This window comes from Heloderma suspectum, chromosome 3 (assembly GCF_057233095.1).
Source record: "Heloderma suspectum isolate Gila_16-S chromosome 3, 16-S_ref, whole genome shotgun sequence".
Classification (NCBI taxonomy): Eukaryota; Metazoa; Chordata; class Lepidosauria; order Squamata; family Helodermatidae; genus Heloderma; species Heloderma suspectum.
The window spans coordinates 233,305,001-233,322,500 of NC_139460.1; the positions used below are offsets into that span (position 1 = coordinate 233,305,001).

General features: G+C 40.0%; 1 protein-coding gene across 1 annotated transcript in view; it reads left to right on the forward strand.

The window, feature by feature from the left end:
- Positions 1–17,500, forward strand: part of EBF3 (EBF transcription factor 3) — a 198,241-nt gene that overhangs the window by 147,292 nt on the left and 33,449 nt on the right. The window contains exon 10 of the mRNA XM_084841941.1: positions 1–123. This exon is cut by the window's left edge and continues 4 nt beyond it. Within this exon, the coding sequence (XP_084698067.1) occupies positions 1–123 (123 nt within the window). The remainder of the gene's footprint in view (positions 124–17,500) is intronic.

Below are 17,500 nucleotides of genomic sequence, written 5' to 3' on the forward strand. Positions count from 1 at the left end.
TAACACCCCACGCCATCAGAGTTCAAACCCCACCACGGCACATTCCTGGAGTTGTTGAAGTAACTCTCTCCTACAAATCCAAACAGTTCTGTAAAGGTGCTCCTGGACGGTTTGTCTATACTGGTAAGTGTACAGCTTCTTTGTTACTTTTAAGCTGTATCTTACAAACTTTAATGATCCAGGAAATTAAAAGATTAGATCTTCGTGCTGGTATGTTCACATTTTTAAATCTGTCAGCAACTTCAAAGTGATGGGTCAATCTCAAAATACATCTTTAACTCCAGAGAAGCAACTCTTTTCCCACTAGAATTATGTTTCAATTTAAAACTAAGTGTATTATCTGCTGTTTAGTCAGAAATGTTAGTTTCATGTTCAAGTTCTGCCAGAATGGATTGAACCTCTTTCATGCACACGTACAGACACATTGGTCTGATTCGCATGATCAAAACAGCTTACTGTGGTGAGCCATACACCAGTGAGTGCCAGCCAGCACTTTGCATATTCAACCCCCAACCGGGATTTGTCGTTGCATCTGAACCCAGCAACCATGGGTTATGTGAGTGTTAAACAACCTTCACATAACCCATGGTCCATTGTAGGGTTATGTGAGGGTTGTTTAAACAACCCTTGCACAATACACAATGGCCGGGTTTGGGTATAATGCCAACCCCCAGTTGAGGGTTGAATATGCAAAATGGTGGCCAGCACGTACCATAGCTCATCTTACCTAAAACAAGCTGCATTGGGCTGTTCTGATCATGCAAAACTGCCTATTCTCTTAGATAAACCCAAGAGGAAAGAAGTAGTAGACCCCTGGGACAAACTCTTCCTGGGCTGGTTCAGATAAACCCAAGAAAATGTCAGATTTCCTTTTGTTTAAATAAAGGACACAATCCATTCCTACATGCCCTTTATGGACACAGCCATGTGCACAGGGAAAGATTGCCCGAGAAGCTACTACCTCTTTCCCCTGTCTTCTGTATCCCCAGTTGGCCTTCAGTGTGTGCAAACAGAGCATGAGTAACATACAAGCCAGGACCCAGGGAGATGATTGACAACTTGATGAGCATACAAGAGGTACAGATGGCCTTCCAGTCTGTGTAAGGCCTATGTGGATTTTTACGTGCCCTGCCCCCACCAAAGTCAAGGCAGAATACATATGTGATGGTTTAAACCCTTGCCATTATGTAGAAAAGTTCCTCGAACTAATCTGAACCTCAGTAGGACAGTGACATTCTGCCTAATTTCTCACGTTTACATTTTGTTGAAATTAATGGACACATACTGTGGCCTTTGATTACTGCATATGATGTTTGAAAGTAGTTTTGTTGTTTGACAACAAAATGTCTCATGACAAGAACCTTGGCAATAACGGTCTTATACAGCAACAGATGTGTTTTGACCATGTTAGTTTTAAATATGAATAACTGTAAGATGTAACAGGCCTAGGAAGCAAGCTGGGTATTTTCAAATATGCTATCGAATTTATATGTAAACCTTTTGTAATTTTTAAAAAAATAAATCCAGGAAATATACTAGACTGAAAAGATGAATATGTACTAAATTTGTACTCATTTCCTAATATTTTCTACTGACAATTTCATCTGGAGGAGCATGTAATCAATGAATGTATACAAATGTGTACAGGTTTGAAATGCATACACACACACACACACACACACACACACACACTTTTATGTTAAATAAACATTTATTTGCGAGGCTGCAGTGACTGTGGGAAATATTAAAACCTGATACATAAAGCTTGCAAACATGTTTCCCAACAGACTATTTCATTGAGATGGAAAATGTGTTATCAGGTTATTTTAAAAAGCCATTTTCATAGTTGCAATTATCCAGTCACTTGGTCTAGATTAATTGAACTGACTATGATGGAATTATTCCAGAGTAACAGGTTTATGAGCCAAATGAAATGTATATTAACTCCTATGGTACAGCCTTGTACATAGGACGGTACAATGCAAGAATGAATGTGACTGCTAGTTGGAAGCATGCCCAGCATGTGGAACACTTACATCAACATTCTGATGAGTTATAGTTGAGAGGCTTTACTATGTCAGTTAATGTGCATTTGAATTGGGTCTAAGATGGGGGAGGGGAAACCCCAGGTCCAGGGGCCAAATCTGGCCCTTCTGGGGTCACAATCCAACCCTCTAGGGTTCCCCAAATGGCTGTGGCCCCTTCCCCTGGTCCCTTTCCCCCAACCACCAGTCATTTGGTGGTTTCCTGGCTTTTGTGGGTATTTCAACCATTAAGAATGGGCGGGGGGGGGACTACACAAAAGAGGCTTAGTTACTGGCAGTAAGAGCTTTAAGTTACTGTAGACTGGTATTCCTTGTATTTTTGCCCCACACCTTTTGCCTTTTGCCACATTCCAGTAGTATAGCTCTGCCCACTACTGGAATATGGCCTCTAAGAGTTTCTCCAAAATTTAATTCCGCCCTTGGGCTAAAAGAGGTTCCCCATCTCTGGTCTAAGATTTCTAAGACTAATTCTGGGACCTGTTCAAAGTGAAGCAAGAAAATGGAATTTATCTTCTTCAGCTTGATAGCTAAATCTCTGACGAGGATTTAGGTAGGAGTCCATCAGCTTAGTAACATGGGAACCTGCCTTATACTGAGTCAGACCATTGGTCTATCTAGCCCAGTATTGTTGAGACTGGTTGGTAACAGCTCTCCAGGGTTTCAAGCAGGAGTTTTTCCAGCCCTACCTTGAGATTCCAGGGATTGCACTTGGGGCCTTCTACATGCTAAGGACGTGTATTAACACTGACCTACAGAATGTAAAGGTGCTTGAAATTCTGTGTGCATTTATGACATGTGTGGTGAGCACCATCCAATATGGTGAAACTAATGCTACCATTTTTGAAATCCTAGCTTATTTAGTATTGCTGTATCACACATAGAAGAACAAACTGAGAGTGCAGGTTTCTGAAACAATGGTATATGGCACTATTATGTCTGATGTGGTCAGGCACTATTATGTCTGATGTGGTCAGACACATATATCAGTCACATTATATATCGGTCATATATACCGAATTAGGCATATTTTATCCCTTCAAGTTATTTACACATGCCAAATTCTCTGTGGCCATTAGCAAAAAAAAAAAAAAAATCAAGATGGGAGTGCCACCTTTAAGTGAGGGAATTAGATAAATTGAGATCAATGACAAGTTTTAGTATCTGGCCATATGTATGCCCCGGCCATGGGCTGCTAAAGTTTGGAGGTACTGAGATAATGATAAGCCAGACCCAGGTTTGCTTACAAGGAGACTTTATTGAGTACTTACAGCACACAGGCGTACCCAGTGGTTGGATCAGACAGCTTCTCTGAACCCAGAGCCAAGGGGTACAATGGGTTTTATACCATACATGTCAGCAGTGAGGCAGCATGACAGAAGCAAGCGTTAATTAGCGTTCATCTGCAACTTTCCCATTATAGACGAACAGTGCTTGTTCAGAAGGAAAACAATGAGAACTTTCCCAGCACAGCCACCTGTAACTTGGCATAATCATAGCCTCATTTCTCAGGCACATCCTAGGCCCTGATAAGATACTAGCCTTCATTAGCATGGAATGTGCTGAGGCCGCGCTATTGACCTTTTACTCATCTCACATACTCAGAGGCCCACTAGCAAGGAAATTGCACTTATAATGATCCTAAGCCAAGCATTATGGATCGCCAGGCCCTTCTAAAACTACAGGTGACTTGGTTACACTCTTGAGGCCATTACACCATAATCCATCCTAACTTCTTAACAGTTTTCCTCTTGGCTTTCTTAATGAGAGAATAAACAATGGCAGTTGCAGTGGTGATAGTTTTGGTAATATTTACATTGCCTGAAAAGTAACAGCCCAAATCCTTTAGGTTTTAAACTTATGTGTAAGTGTGGCCGTCAACCAAGAAACTGGGATACTTACAAACATTCCAGTTACTTCATGGGAAAGGTATGCTGTGTAGATTATCTTGCAGTAGCTTACTCTGAAAAGTCTACAGAGATAAATCATTATGGATTTATTAATCAAATGTATTCAGATGTCTTTTTAACCTAGCTGTTTCATTATGATGATATCTGAAGACTTTTTATGTAGATGTGATGGCAAGAAAATTAGGAAAAATTCATAGGTGAGGTAAACACTTATGCAGATTCATCTTTTACTGTGGTTATGATGCAACAGTGTAGCTCTGGGTTGCCCAACGTGGTGCTCATGGACACCTACTTTGGCATGAAACAGGCTCCTTGCATGTTTGTTTTTTTTTTTAATTGGGCAGGTATCATGCTGAAAAGTGAAGCACTGACCTCCAGTGGCATCTTTATTTCAATTTATTTATGGGCCCCAGAGGTATTCTTGGAGAATAAAAATGGTCAGTGACTTCAGCCAGCACTTTGTTTTGAAGTGTGCCCACCTGCCTAGACAAAAAAAAGTAAATTGGAGCTTGTAGGGAGAATTCTCAGTGGCTAGAGGGGGTGCCAGGCAGCAAGTGTGTGTGTGTGTGTTTTGCCTGTACTGTGATTGTGTGTGGTATGTTAGCTGGTTTGTTTATTGGTTGGTGTGGTATGTTTTGCCAGGGTGTGTACTTTTTGTCTGGTTTTTTGATGCGCATGGTGTGGGTGGGTGTTTTGCCTGTGAGTGGATGACTATGTGTGTGCTTCTCTGACCATCAGCAGTTGCCTTCTGCAAAATGGATATGTTGTTGTCCTTTGTGGGGGCAAATATGTGATTCAGCATTTGGTCTCAGAACCCACCTTTTGGTCAAGTTACTTGTCTCTGAGCCTCATGAGTTTGTCTTTTGTGAAATGGGTGTTGGAGCAGAAAACTCTGGGTTCAAAAGAGTGGTTTTGTGTTTTGGAACTCAGACCCCACTTCTCCCTTGTACTTAGGTTCTTGGGCAAGTTATTTTTCTTTTCACCTCACTAATTTGCCTTCTGGGAAATGGGTGTTTTTTGATGGACCATGCCCACCATGGAAAACTTTTTGTAAATGTGCAACCCATCCATGGCTGCCATTTTGTGAGAACACCCACAACATTCTCTCAAAATTTCAAATGTGCCCACTGGCCCAAAAAGGTTGGGGACCCCTGGTGTAGCTTTTGGATTTCTCTCGATATATACTGGATATATTTGAAATATCCAGTGTGTTAGTTATGTTATTAGCTTCCAAGACCTTGGTGGTTGTATACTGAGAGTATATTCTGAAGCCCCTTATTCACAAGTAGTTCTGCTTGACTCAACAAAGCTACCTCTAAGTGTTTATGTAAGAGTGTGTTCTCCTTTATAAAAGCAGCAGTTATTAATAATCCAGATACTTTAGCTAATGTAAATGGATAGTTCCACTGACTTCACTGCATGTACTATTGAGGATCTGGCCTTGGTCTTTACAATTCAATAGATAAATGTAATTTATTGAGCGGTTCTCTCCATGTAAACTTCCATAGTTTTACAGTGTTTAAAAGTCACACTCTCATAAGATCAATTTATTCTTTGTCCCTTTCACCAGGAGTCATAGGAAATGTTAAAGAACGACATTTAAGTGAATCAAAGTTACTAAAACTGCTGTGGCTGCAATTAATTTACTGGAAGCATAAAAATAAAGAGTTCCAAGACTACACATTTCAAATGCTTTTTAAGGGACATGGAAGCCTATATGGCTACAGAAAGAGGAAGGGTAAGGTCAGAGCCTGTCTGACCTGGAAACTTCAGTCTGATTTGTATTGCCCCCAAATTGATGGGGACAATGAGATAATCATTGGAAATTACACTCACCATTGAAAACTGAGCCAAACTTCACTGTATTTCACAATATGAAAATTATGTGGCCCCATAAGAGGGAGGGGCAGAATCCCCAGGGCATCTGTTTCTCATCAGTGTCCCACCATGCTTGCAGTCTGGCTTGGCACTCTAACATTTAACCTTCTCAGCATGAGGTGGAACAAAGGGCAACAAGGCTGCAGAATAATGAAACAAGGGTGTAGTTGTGGTAAAGAAACTGCCTTTACAGAATACAGAAATTGAGGTATTTAAATGATATGTATGTACACTGATATAAAAGTACCAGATTTTAAAAACAAGGCAAAAACCCACACACACCTCATACCTGATTAGTCCCATACAGTAAGATCACTGTGCTATTTCTCAGCAGGCTGAGAGGAAGGTCTATTACCATCTATCCATGCCTTTTTGCCTGCTGCTTTCAACTATTGTAAAGATACAATTACCTTGGGAGATTGTGGCAGTTCAGTTGATTAGCATGGTGAATTAAAAGAATGAGTCACAAATGACATGTCCAGCTCTTCTCTACTAGTCCTTGGTATTCCCAGTGTACCTCACCCTTGTTGTAAGAAGGTCAAAAATTAGAGAGACATAACAGTTTTCAAGCAGCTAGCACTTAGGAGCAGAATTAACAATCATTCTGTATGTAATTGCCAGTTAGTAAATTGCCTTCCAGACTGTAAAATGCAATATAAACTGGTGGGCACCTAAAATTAAATTAATGAGATATTTGCTGCATTTAAAAGTGAACAGTGCAAATTAATAACTGAGTGTAGTACTTGTTTTAATATTTGTCAAGTCATGTATCACTTGCTTGTTTAATGACAATTAAAATAGTTCTTACCTGAAAAAAAGAAAATCTTGGCATATTTAAATTAAGCAGCTTTCTGCAGGTTAGATTCATCATTTTACTTGCTAGCAGTCATTGAAGGCTCTTAAATTAAATATCTGAGATTACTTTTTAATTACATTATAAGCCGTGCAATGTTATTTGATTAAGCCAAATTGTGATTTGTATGCTTCTAAATGGAATTATGTTACAGTTAGTATTGTTAAAGTACACATTTGAAAGTGTGAGAAATCATTATGTATACTACCTTTAAGAAAATGGTAGCACATCTACACCAATGTGGATGTAAGCATGCCACTATTTTCTTGGAGTTCATTTTGCATAGCAGTTTCCTGGTAGGCTAAAAAGGCCCCATGCCAATAGAGTTACTTCAATTGCAATCTCACATGTGGGATTTCTTTCACCCAAGTGTTTTGCTGCCCATTCCCTCCCTCAGTTTGGTTAACTTTTGTTCAAGCAAAAAGAGTACAGGGATTCAAGATGTCATTTTCAGTACACTAAGCCCAATTGCAACAACAAGGGTATTGAGACTGTATAGTAAACATATCCAGCAGAGAGAGGGAGGGGGAGGGAGGGGGAGAGAAAAATCTGAATGTTGAGTGTGAATCATTTCTAGGCCTGTGATAGATTAATATGTACCATAACAATTGTTATTTCAGCATAAAGACTTGCATTCAGCTTCAAACTGAATCATACAAAATCATTACCCAATAAGTAATCACTCCTCATAATAGTTTATGTTAAAAAAATTACACTGTGCTGTTTCACTTACCCAATAACATGTGGGAAAATACCTTTTATTTGTATCTATATTATTTGTTCTGGGTCTTTCAGGGTTAACTATTTTGCCTATCTATATCCATTTCGACCAGTTTACATCAGTTTAATCCACTTCACCCTGTGAAAAGATCTCAAGCTTCAAGTATTTTAAGGATCTTTTGTGTGAATTCCAGTGTGGTTCTGTCAGTGGGGCTGCTACACTGTGTTCAGAGTCAATAGCTCCCTTCCATCACAGCCAACACAAACTAGCTGTCTCATAGGTCAGTGCTCTTTAAACAAATTACTTGTATCCACAGAGCAAATGATTGTTAATTGCCTCCCACAAATCATACTATTTTTACTATGCTAAACTAAATGCTAATGCCTTAGTTAAATTCAAACCACCTGATCATTTCTTGTACATATTCAATTATAGTTCTTAACCACAGAGCTTTGTCATCATGAAAAATTATTAATAAAACACAGATAGTTAATGGTTAACATTTGTTGGCTAGCACTTGAAAAGAACACTTACTGCCATGTTTTGGCATTCTTAGCTATTCTAATCTGTATGCTATACTTGCTCTTTCATTCTTTCATTATTCATTATCCATAAGGCAACATTCTGTTTTTACAGTATTAGGTATTTATTGATCAGACCTTGGGCCAATATTGGTTGTCAAGAGCCCCTTAAAAAGTGGGACAGACATCCTTGTTTTCCTATCAGGATAGTTCTTTCTAATATGTCCTTCAAAACTGATCAGATAATTTATTTTTTAAAAATCTTTTACAGCTGACACTTTACATTTTATAATTTTAAAAACAAAACCATATCAAACATAAAACAAATTTTGCAAAAGCTGAGGTGGGAAGAAAGGCATTCTGTTTAGCACTGTCTTTTCATGCATTTGTTAGAGTCTCACTACAATAAGCATTTCAATTAGGCCAACAATAATGAAGATTTTAAAAAATTGATTTGGTAACCTACCATGGTTATGGTATGTTCAAATTGTATAACATAAATTTTAAACAGCTGCAGTTCAAATAAGTATAACATGGTCATTGTTGTCCCCTTTCTTTTCTGTCTCAAAGGAGACCAGAAGAATGAGACATACCATTTGTGCTATTGCACAAGTAGACTATTTGTTCTAATCAGTGACACCCATTTACTAGAATTGCTTAAAATGAACTATACCTCATACAGAAATCGCACATTTAGAGTGTTCCATTCATCATCTGAAAATTGAGGGCCAGTAAACTTTTCTGTTCCTCCAGCGGGATCATAGACATGCATCAAAATGTTAAAAAATGATTGGTGAGAGAGAACTGTCACCCATTTATCAAAGAAAAGGAACATTATTTGCTAATTTCCCAACCAAGGCAGTGACAGGGTGCTTCGTCTTTAGACCCATGGTGACCAACATGGCCTTTTTGTTATTAGTACAAGTCAAGCGCTTTTTGGCTGTTGCTAACAAGACACATTTGTCTATCATCAGAGAGTGCTTTATTTTTTTCCCCAAGTAGCTGTGACCAAAGTCTGATCTCTGCATCACAACTGACTCCACTTCTCCAGGTTGCGGCAGCACTGGGTAAAGGAGGAACTGATAAATCACAGAGTTGCTGCATCAAGGTGAAGTTATTGACTCTGTGGTACCAAAACTGACAGAATGTAGCAGCAAGGAGACATTCATCTTCTCCCTCCCCCTCCCCCTCCCCCAAAAAGGACAAAAAGGTCATTTACTTTCACTTAATATATTTGCTAAAATTTGATCACATGGAAAATACCATTATTTTGTTTTCATTGAGATCTTAAAAAATGATTCTTCCCCTCCATTGTGCCTATAAAAATTATACATGATTATATAAGACACATGAAATACAGTTTACTATATACCAAACAGTAAAAATGTATTTTTCTTGTCTTGGGATTTTTCAGTGATTTTTTAAAATAGTCTCACCATGGTTGCAAGTCTTTCCAAGGTTCTAACATTGCTCAGAACTTTCCAAATGTGCAAATTAAGTTGTGAAAAAGAGCAAAAAAAGGAACACAAGACTTCTGTCGATAACTTTCACACAATTCCATAATTATGAATGAGGCTCAGTGGCAGTAAGTATCCCCAAAATTGGTGGTACTCAAAACTTCATTGGAAGTCCCACCTTAGGCACCATTCATAATACAAGCCCTATCCTTGGCTCTGCTGATCTACCCTGCTGCCATTTTCTATGCAAGTATATCATACCAAGAGTGCTACATGCTGCATCCTATTAATCATACCTTTCATGAACCAGAGTGTTTGCAAACACAGGACCAAGCTATACTTGATGTAAATAGGAACGTAGGGAGCTACCTTATACCAGATCAGGCCATTGGTCTATCTAGCTCAGTATTGTTGGCATTGACTGGCACCAGCTCGCCAGGGTTTCAGGCAGGGCTTTTTCTAGCCCCACCTGGAATACTGGGGAATGTAACTTTGCACCTAACTTGCAGGGTTGCTATTTTTAAATGCAAATTGCATCAGTTGGAGGGCAGGGGTTGATAATGAATAGGACTGGAGCAGGCATGGAATTTAACCCATTTCTCCGCTGCTGCAGTCCTGAGAAATCTCCCTCTTCTAAAGCTGGAATTTGCTTTGTGGGAAATCTCCCATTGGCGCCAACAGGGGATTTCATCCCAATGCTAATACTAGCTTTAAAGGAGGGATTTCCCCCAGGAATGCAGCAGCATAACAGAAAAGGGTTCATTTTGTTCTCCATGCCTCTTTGATGCCATTAATTATCAGGCCAGCCAACTGACACAATTTGCATTTCAAAATCCCTTGCATGTTAGATGCAAAGATGCATTTAACATCGTTTGTAGTTTGACGTACAGCTTGGGCCTTGCTACAGGTCAAGTAGCAAGGTCTAAACTAGGCTTATATTTAACAACATATCTGGTCGCCATAGGTGACCAGGAATTTCATTCAGGCAAGTGAGTGGGCTGGTGGAAGAAGAACAGATCTCTCTATTACTCCTCTTCCAGTCTGCTTGGTTTTCATGCTGGTTGCAGGGCAAGGGAAGCCCATCCCTAAGCTCAGTCCCTCCTCTGGCAGCTTGAGGGTAGGAGGCTTTTTTTTTTTTTTTACTAGCTTGCTATTCAGTGCTGGCTGTGAAGTAAGGCGCAGAGTATAGGAACACAGGCTACTTATCTCTTAGGAAGCTAGTAAAAATAAGCAAATAAATTGAAAGCTAGTAAATTTTGTGGAATTCTTTACAGGGCTGCTCTAAACAGCAATGAAACCTCTAAAATGCACTAGGTGTGCTGTATAAGGGACCGGGCAGAGAAAACCAGTTTCCTATTAGGTTGTATCCAAAGGTGTCCTTCCACCAGTGGAATTGACGCTACTAGCGGATCAAATTATCCCTCCCCCTGCAGCTCTCCATGCACCTTCAAACTTGCTCTGGAGGGCTGGGGGATCCTCCAGACAAGATTTGAGGGATGTGTGGGGACCCGCAGAGGGGAGGAAGGGAAGAGAAATGGCCATTGCATAAACAGAAGGCTGCATAATGTTGGTTTAACCCCATTGCGTCCTACAAGTCATACACAGGTGACTTACAGTGACATAAAACAATACTGAGATGGGTTCTAAACATTTAGTCATAGGGCCTTATTCCAGTCCAAGACTTTAACAGCAAAAAGTCTCTAAAAAGGCACAATGAGAGACATAGAAGAGTATTTCCAGAGATTACTGACCCATTTCATCTCATGTGTCATGCACTGGGATATCCATAACCATTTTATAAAAGCAGAAGTCCTTTCAAATGAAAAATATACAGTTTTATTTCCAAATGTCTTAATTAAATAATCACAGGATAAACCCCAAAATACTTTAAAGCATTACAAGATCCCTGTGTGTAGTACTTAATTTTATTCTCATAGAAGTCAATGATGGCAGTCCTTGTATATGGGAGAAAATAAAGAGGAACACCTATAGTTAAGGGCTGGAATACCACCACCATCACCACACACACACACATTATTTTTTGCTGATTTGAATCTGTTTACATTGTTCCATTTAATTAGGCAGGAGCCAATAACTTATATGGGAGAAAGAAAACAAGATGTCATAATTGCTCAATTTAGGGAGAACAAACTTTTGCTGTGCCTCACATGTGTAGGTTCAAGGTTGACCTGGTGTCCTGGTGAGCCTGCCAAACTTCAGCTCATGTCATAGATCACAATACTTCGTAAGAGAGAAAGAAACATTTCCAATTCCTTCCTCCTATGAACTAATGCTATTTGATCCTGGAGACCGTGGCCCTAATCCAGTTGCATGGAGCAGTGATCTGTGTGTGTATCTGCAGACACTACTGACTGCTCACATTATTGGAACTTATTTGAGTGGAAGGAGGATCTGAGTTCAATTTCCGTACCTAGAAACAGCATTGTCTAATTGGAGCTGCATGCATGGTTCCAGTATGCAATAAGAAGAATGCATGCTGTTCTAGGTCCTGAATGTCACAATCAAGCCATGGGAACTTAGACAATTAGACAATGTGCATGACCTGTTTGCTCCCATGATTCCTGATCCAGTAGAAAATACATGTGTGGAAGTCTGCTTCCATGCATGTATTTTAATTTAAGTTAATTTAATTTATTGTTCGCTATGCATCCATGAATGCAGTGCCTTTGCTAGATTAGGGGACCTGATGATTGCAATTTGTGGAATTTTCATTATCATTGTACTACTTCAGCTGGGGGCAGGATGGGACTCAAAATATTTCAAGGACTCCATTTGCAGGAAGTATCTGTTGAGAGGTATCAGAAGATGGAAAACCCTCTGTTTTCATGGTGTATTGACACAAGGGTCAGCTGCAACTCAGTCTTTTAAAGGTAACAGGAATCTCTTTATCTAGCTATAATACCCATGGGAAGAGCAAGCACCAGATAAGGCCACAAATATGAAGAGAGACAAGCACAACAATGGTTTGCATTATTAAACTATATTTCAATTAGTGAAGCACCTTGGAGTATTTAATACTTAAAATAGAATATATTGTTTACTTTGAAACAGTTTTCATGTTTATCATATTAGTTAAATACTTTATCATATTAGTAAAATGACAGATTGTGTTAGCAAATATTCTGTCACATTAGTGAAATATATTCTCAAAATGCCACACTCTGTTATATTAACATACATATCAAGTGGTGGTGGTTTCATACCACAATATGAACATTTATGGTTTTAGATACTTCTTCTATTATAGACATTCTAAGGAAGCATAATTGTTTTAGCATCATTAGCAATGTGTCGTCTCTGTCTAATGGCCTTGGTGTTGTCATCTATTGGGAATTCAGAATTCAGTGGTGTGTTGAAGCATTCTTTTGGTTCTAACGTCCAAACAATTTATTTACTGTATACATCTTTATAAATTGTTGCTTTTTTACTTTTTAGTAAACTAAAACTTTTAGTTTAGTTTTTTATTCTCAGAAATGCATTAAGATTGTATAGGAAAAAGGTAAAGCATAAGCAACCAATCTATCTAGGAGATTATGCATACAGAGTGGGCTTCCTTACTTTTATCCCTTACTGGATGAGGAACCATTAACACAAATAGATGTGTCTTCCCTGATACAGCTATTTCACTCCTGTTAGAAAACTGATGATAGCACCGATCACCTGTTTGGGAACTACATCTCCTCTAGTCATGCCAACCTACTCTCCCTCCCCCACCAAAAGATGATCAGGGCAAAGTGATGTGCATGTTTACATGCACCAAGACTGCAGTCCTAAACATATTTACTAGCAAGTCCCACTGAACTTAGTAAGACTGCTTTCTGAGTAAACATGCATAGGATTGTGCTGTAAGGCTCAATTTATATGAGACAACTAAAGCCATGTATGCATTCCATGCATGCTCCATCATATCTGAATTCATTTACTACATGCACTGACCATCAATGTGTAGACTTAGAATCTCAGTAATCCGATTTCCCTATCTGAGCAGGTTGTGATTGCCACAGCAGTTGATATAGTTAGATGATATAAATATATCTGTATTTATTTAGATTGATATCCTTCCTATTTTAAGAGCCTGGGGCAGATTAAAATACTAGTTATTTCAACCTAACATGACAACCCATGCACATAAAACATGTTGATCACATACTGTGGTATCTGAACAGTCTGAGTGAGGTGAAGTTTTCAGATAGTGAAGTTCTATACTTACCTCATCTATCAGTTGGACCTTAGTTCACTAGCTAATAATTTACACTGGGTGCAGACTTATCATATTGGAGGTCAAGTGACCATGAAATATGCCAGCTAACAAGAATGTGCTAGCTAATGGATCAATGTAAGCATTGATTCTGCATTGTTTCTGTTATGTGTGATGAGAAATGGTGTATCTTCATATATGCAGATATTTTTCCTCAGTTTATGGAATTCCCACTTTTAAAGTCTTTACATTCTGTGCCTGCCCAGAGAGCATCAAGAGCACAAATTCAGCACTGCCTTATGGGTTTGGGGGTTAGAGGGATGGGAGCTTGAAACAATTTCAAATTTAGAACAGAGTGACATTAACTGAATTACACAACGATGGTAATTTACATTTCAGTGTTATAACAACAATTTGGAGAAAGGAGGAACAGAGAGCCAGTGTGGTGTAGTGGCTAGAGTGTTGGACTGGGAGTCGGGGAATCTGGGTTCTAGCCCCCACTTGGCCATGGCTCACTGGGTGACTTTGGGCCAGTCACAAACTCTCAGCCCAACCCACCTCACAGGGTTGTTGTTGTGAGGATAAAATGGAGGAGGAGAAGGAGGGCCACCTTGGGTTCCTTAAGGAGGGGAAAAGGCGGGATATAGATGAAATACATACATACATACTAATTTACTATGAATTGAATTTTCATTTGGATCATTAATTTATTTTGCTATAAAAGCTAACCAAAATTTTAAAAGATTTTACATCGCTTCTAAAAGAAGCTCACTTTTGCTCAGGCTTTAGCAGGCTTTCATGGAAAGGGAGTTCCGTACAGTTCCAGAAAAACAACAGGAAATACCTCTATGTGTTCCTTGTTCTCCAGATTGTTTCACAAAGTAAAGGACTCAGCTTATCTCAAGAGATTACAATGTGATGTAGCAACTGAAGACTGTATAAATTAAAACACTGCACCTTGAATTCTTCTCAGAAAGCAATATGAAGCCAATGCAAATGGAGTGTAATATGTGTTTGAAAGAGGCATCAAGAGCAGCCTCAAAATAATGAAAGTATAGGTCTGAATTGCTCAAGAGCATTTGTAGCCTTTTCACCAGACAGAGCTGGTGAAAAGCTTTCCTGACTACAGGCATTCAGGAAAACCCCAAGGCTATGAGTTTAAGCAAGTAGGAGACAGAAAGAAAGGGCTGGGAGAATTACCATGGAAAGTAGCTTTATAAATGAAATTGATCTGGATATAAAGAACATGATTGAGCTTCCCATACTTCAGTCCCTGACTCTACAGTACAATATCAATGGTGACTCAGCTGCCAGGTGGAGACCCAAATCACAAACCACCCAGAACATTTCCACCACAGATCTCACAAAGCTGATATTAAAATTCAACTTTGATTACAAAAGTTTAGGGTTACTTCACAAGTTATATTGTTAAAGGTTCTCAGAAACTATTTTACATGTATCTATAAAAGTGGGAAATACACATTTCTGAGTGCACGTGGCAAAGAAGGGAGCAGAGCTAGCACGCTTCCCTCCGTGCATGTTTATTAGTCCCAGATGTAGAAGGCCTGAATTGGGCTTATGTCTTAGTGGCAAATATACAATGGCTACCACATAGAATTTGGGCTTATGATATTGATGTGCTGTCACCACTGTGGACACCATGGTTTATGAAACTTGCTGAATCAACTCAGGACCATTTCACACATTGTATGTTTACCCAATCTACTGTCATGCTGGAAACCCCTACCTCATGCTCCATTTGAACTGACACCAAGTGTGTTTCTGGACATAAGCAGAGCTGCATAGTCTCATTGTATCTGGATTTTGTCGCCTGCTCAGCTAAGCTCTGGCTAAGGTGCCCTGAATCTTTTCCTGGGAGACAAGGACAACCAGTTGAATTCCTCAAACTAATTGATATTCATTTGGGCATCTTCCTAGACCAGTTACCTTGAGCTGCCAACTGTTGGAAGTGGGCTCCTTAGCCTAGGAGGCTGGCATCAGTCATATTGATCTCTCTGTTGACCTTAGGAGCGTGCCCATAGAAAAGAGCACAGCTTGGGCAGAACGTCCACCATCAGATTTGTATGATCTGAGATCTGTTGCTGGTAAAGCAATAGAAGCATTTGAAGTGGACTTGTATGAAAGGAGACCAAGCTACCACATCCTGACACGATACCACCATCCCCAGGAGTTCAGTTAGATTCATGAGGTTGGCTTGCCAGCTGTTGTGAATCAGTAGCACTACAGTCCTCACCTTCAACTGTGCCTCCATCAAGAGGTATATTTGATTCTGTACTGTGTTGATCATGTTCCCAGATGATTGAGTAACTGCTGTAGATTTATTGAGTTCTCCTCCAAACCCACGCACTGTGAAGCTGCAGACACTTGATGGGCCTGCAGACATCTGTGTCTCCCTACTCAATTACCTGATCAGGATATTATTGAGTTATAGGTATAGGTAGCAGGAAATCCTGTATTCTCAAGTGAGCCACCAGTGCCAGTATGACCTTGGTGAACATCCTCGGGGCTGAAAGGCAATGTTCTTATGCACAAATCTGAAGAATCTCCTGTGGCTGTGTTAGATGGATAGGTATCGATAGGCCTCAGTCAGGTCTATGAAGGCCAAGGCTACCATGGGCCTTGCAGACAGTGTTTCTCCATCTAGAAGTGTATTTTTGAAGGCATTTGTTCAAATGCTTTAGGACCAAAATCTGTCTCTTTTTTTTGGATAGTATGAAAAATATTGAAACAAACCCCTAAGCTCCACTGCAGATTTGAGACAGGCTGTACCACTTCGATAAGCAAGAAGCTGACACAAGAAGCTTTGCACTGAGAACAATCATTCCTGAGACAGACGCCTTCTTGACACAAGCCTTCTTGAAGTATTGTGGATTTTTGCCCTTGAAGATGGCGCAGGATGAAATGTGTTGGGCTTTTAATATCCTACAATAAAGTTTCCCATAAATCCCAGCACTGTCTTGAGGCTTTGTCCCCTTTTCTGTTCATCGATCATTCTGATGTCTACAAGATGCTACATAGCTGCCAGAAGCATTTGGTGCTTGGTGAGGTTCTTTGAACTTGGAGAGCTGGTAAACCTGGGCCCAGGCATGTGCTTTGGACATTTGCTATCTGGTTGCAAAGTGCTGAAGACATCCTCCTATCTGGCTTGTATCATACCTGCTGCTTTTAACTCCCTGGAATGGGCTTTTGACCTGCAGAGGTGGTTGCACAAATTCTACTTCTTATAGTAGGCCTGACTGTATTCAGTGGAGGCTGGTGGCTCTGATTTTGGTGGGGCTGTAAATCCATTCAGGGTTTCAGTCAGAAACAGCCAGAACTCTAAAGGAGCTATCCAAGGTGCTGAGCCCTATCCCCAAAATAGGTTCAGCACCTTGAATATATCCTTTAGAGTTCTGGCTGGTTCTGACTGAAACCCACAGCAGAGCCTCACCTAAATCAGAGCCACCAGTCTCCACTGACTGTATTCCATATATACCTGAATCTCTTGAGTCCAGCCTTGGGGAAAACCTGTGGTTCCTTGGCTTTCTCTTTTGACTTCTTATCAGTAGGCAAGACCTCCTTTTTGCTCTTTGTCTTCACCAGCACCACATCCAGCGGTACTCTAAAGAGTCTGGTACTTTAAAAAGATGGCCTTGTGCAACAGGATTGAGATCTGGGACTGTTGTCCCAGCTATGAAGCCACATGTTCTGGGCCTGGCACTATACTACATTGGAGGCAGGGAGAGCAATCCTATGTGCCCTCAGACATCATCTGGGGAGGGGAGGAAACAAGGGTGGCTGGCATATGCCTTTTCCTATCACTGCCACAGCCTCCTTCCCTCCCCCTCCCTGAAGCCTCCACTACACAAGTGAAAATGCCCATCTAGCTTAAATGCAGT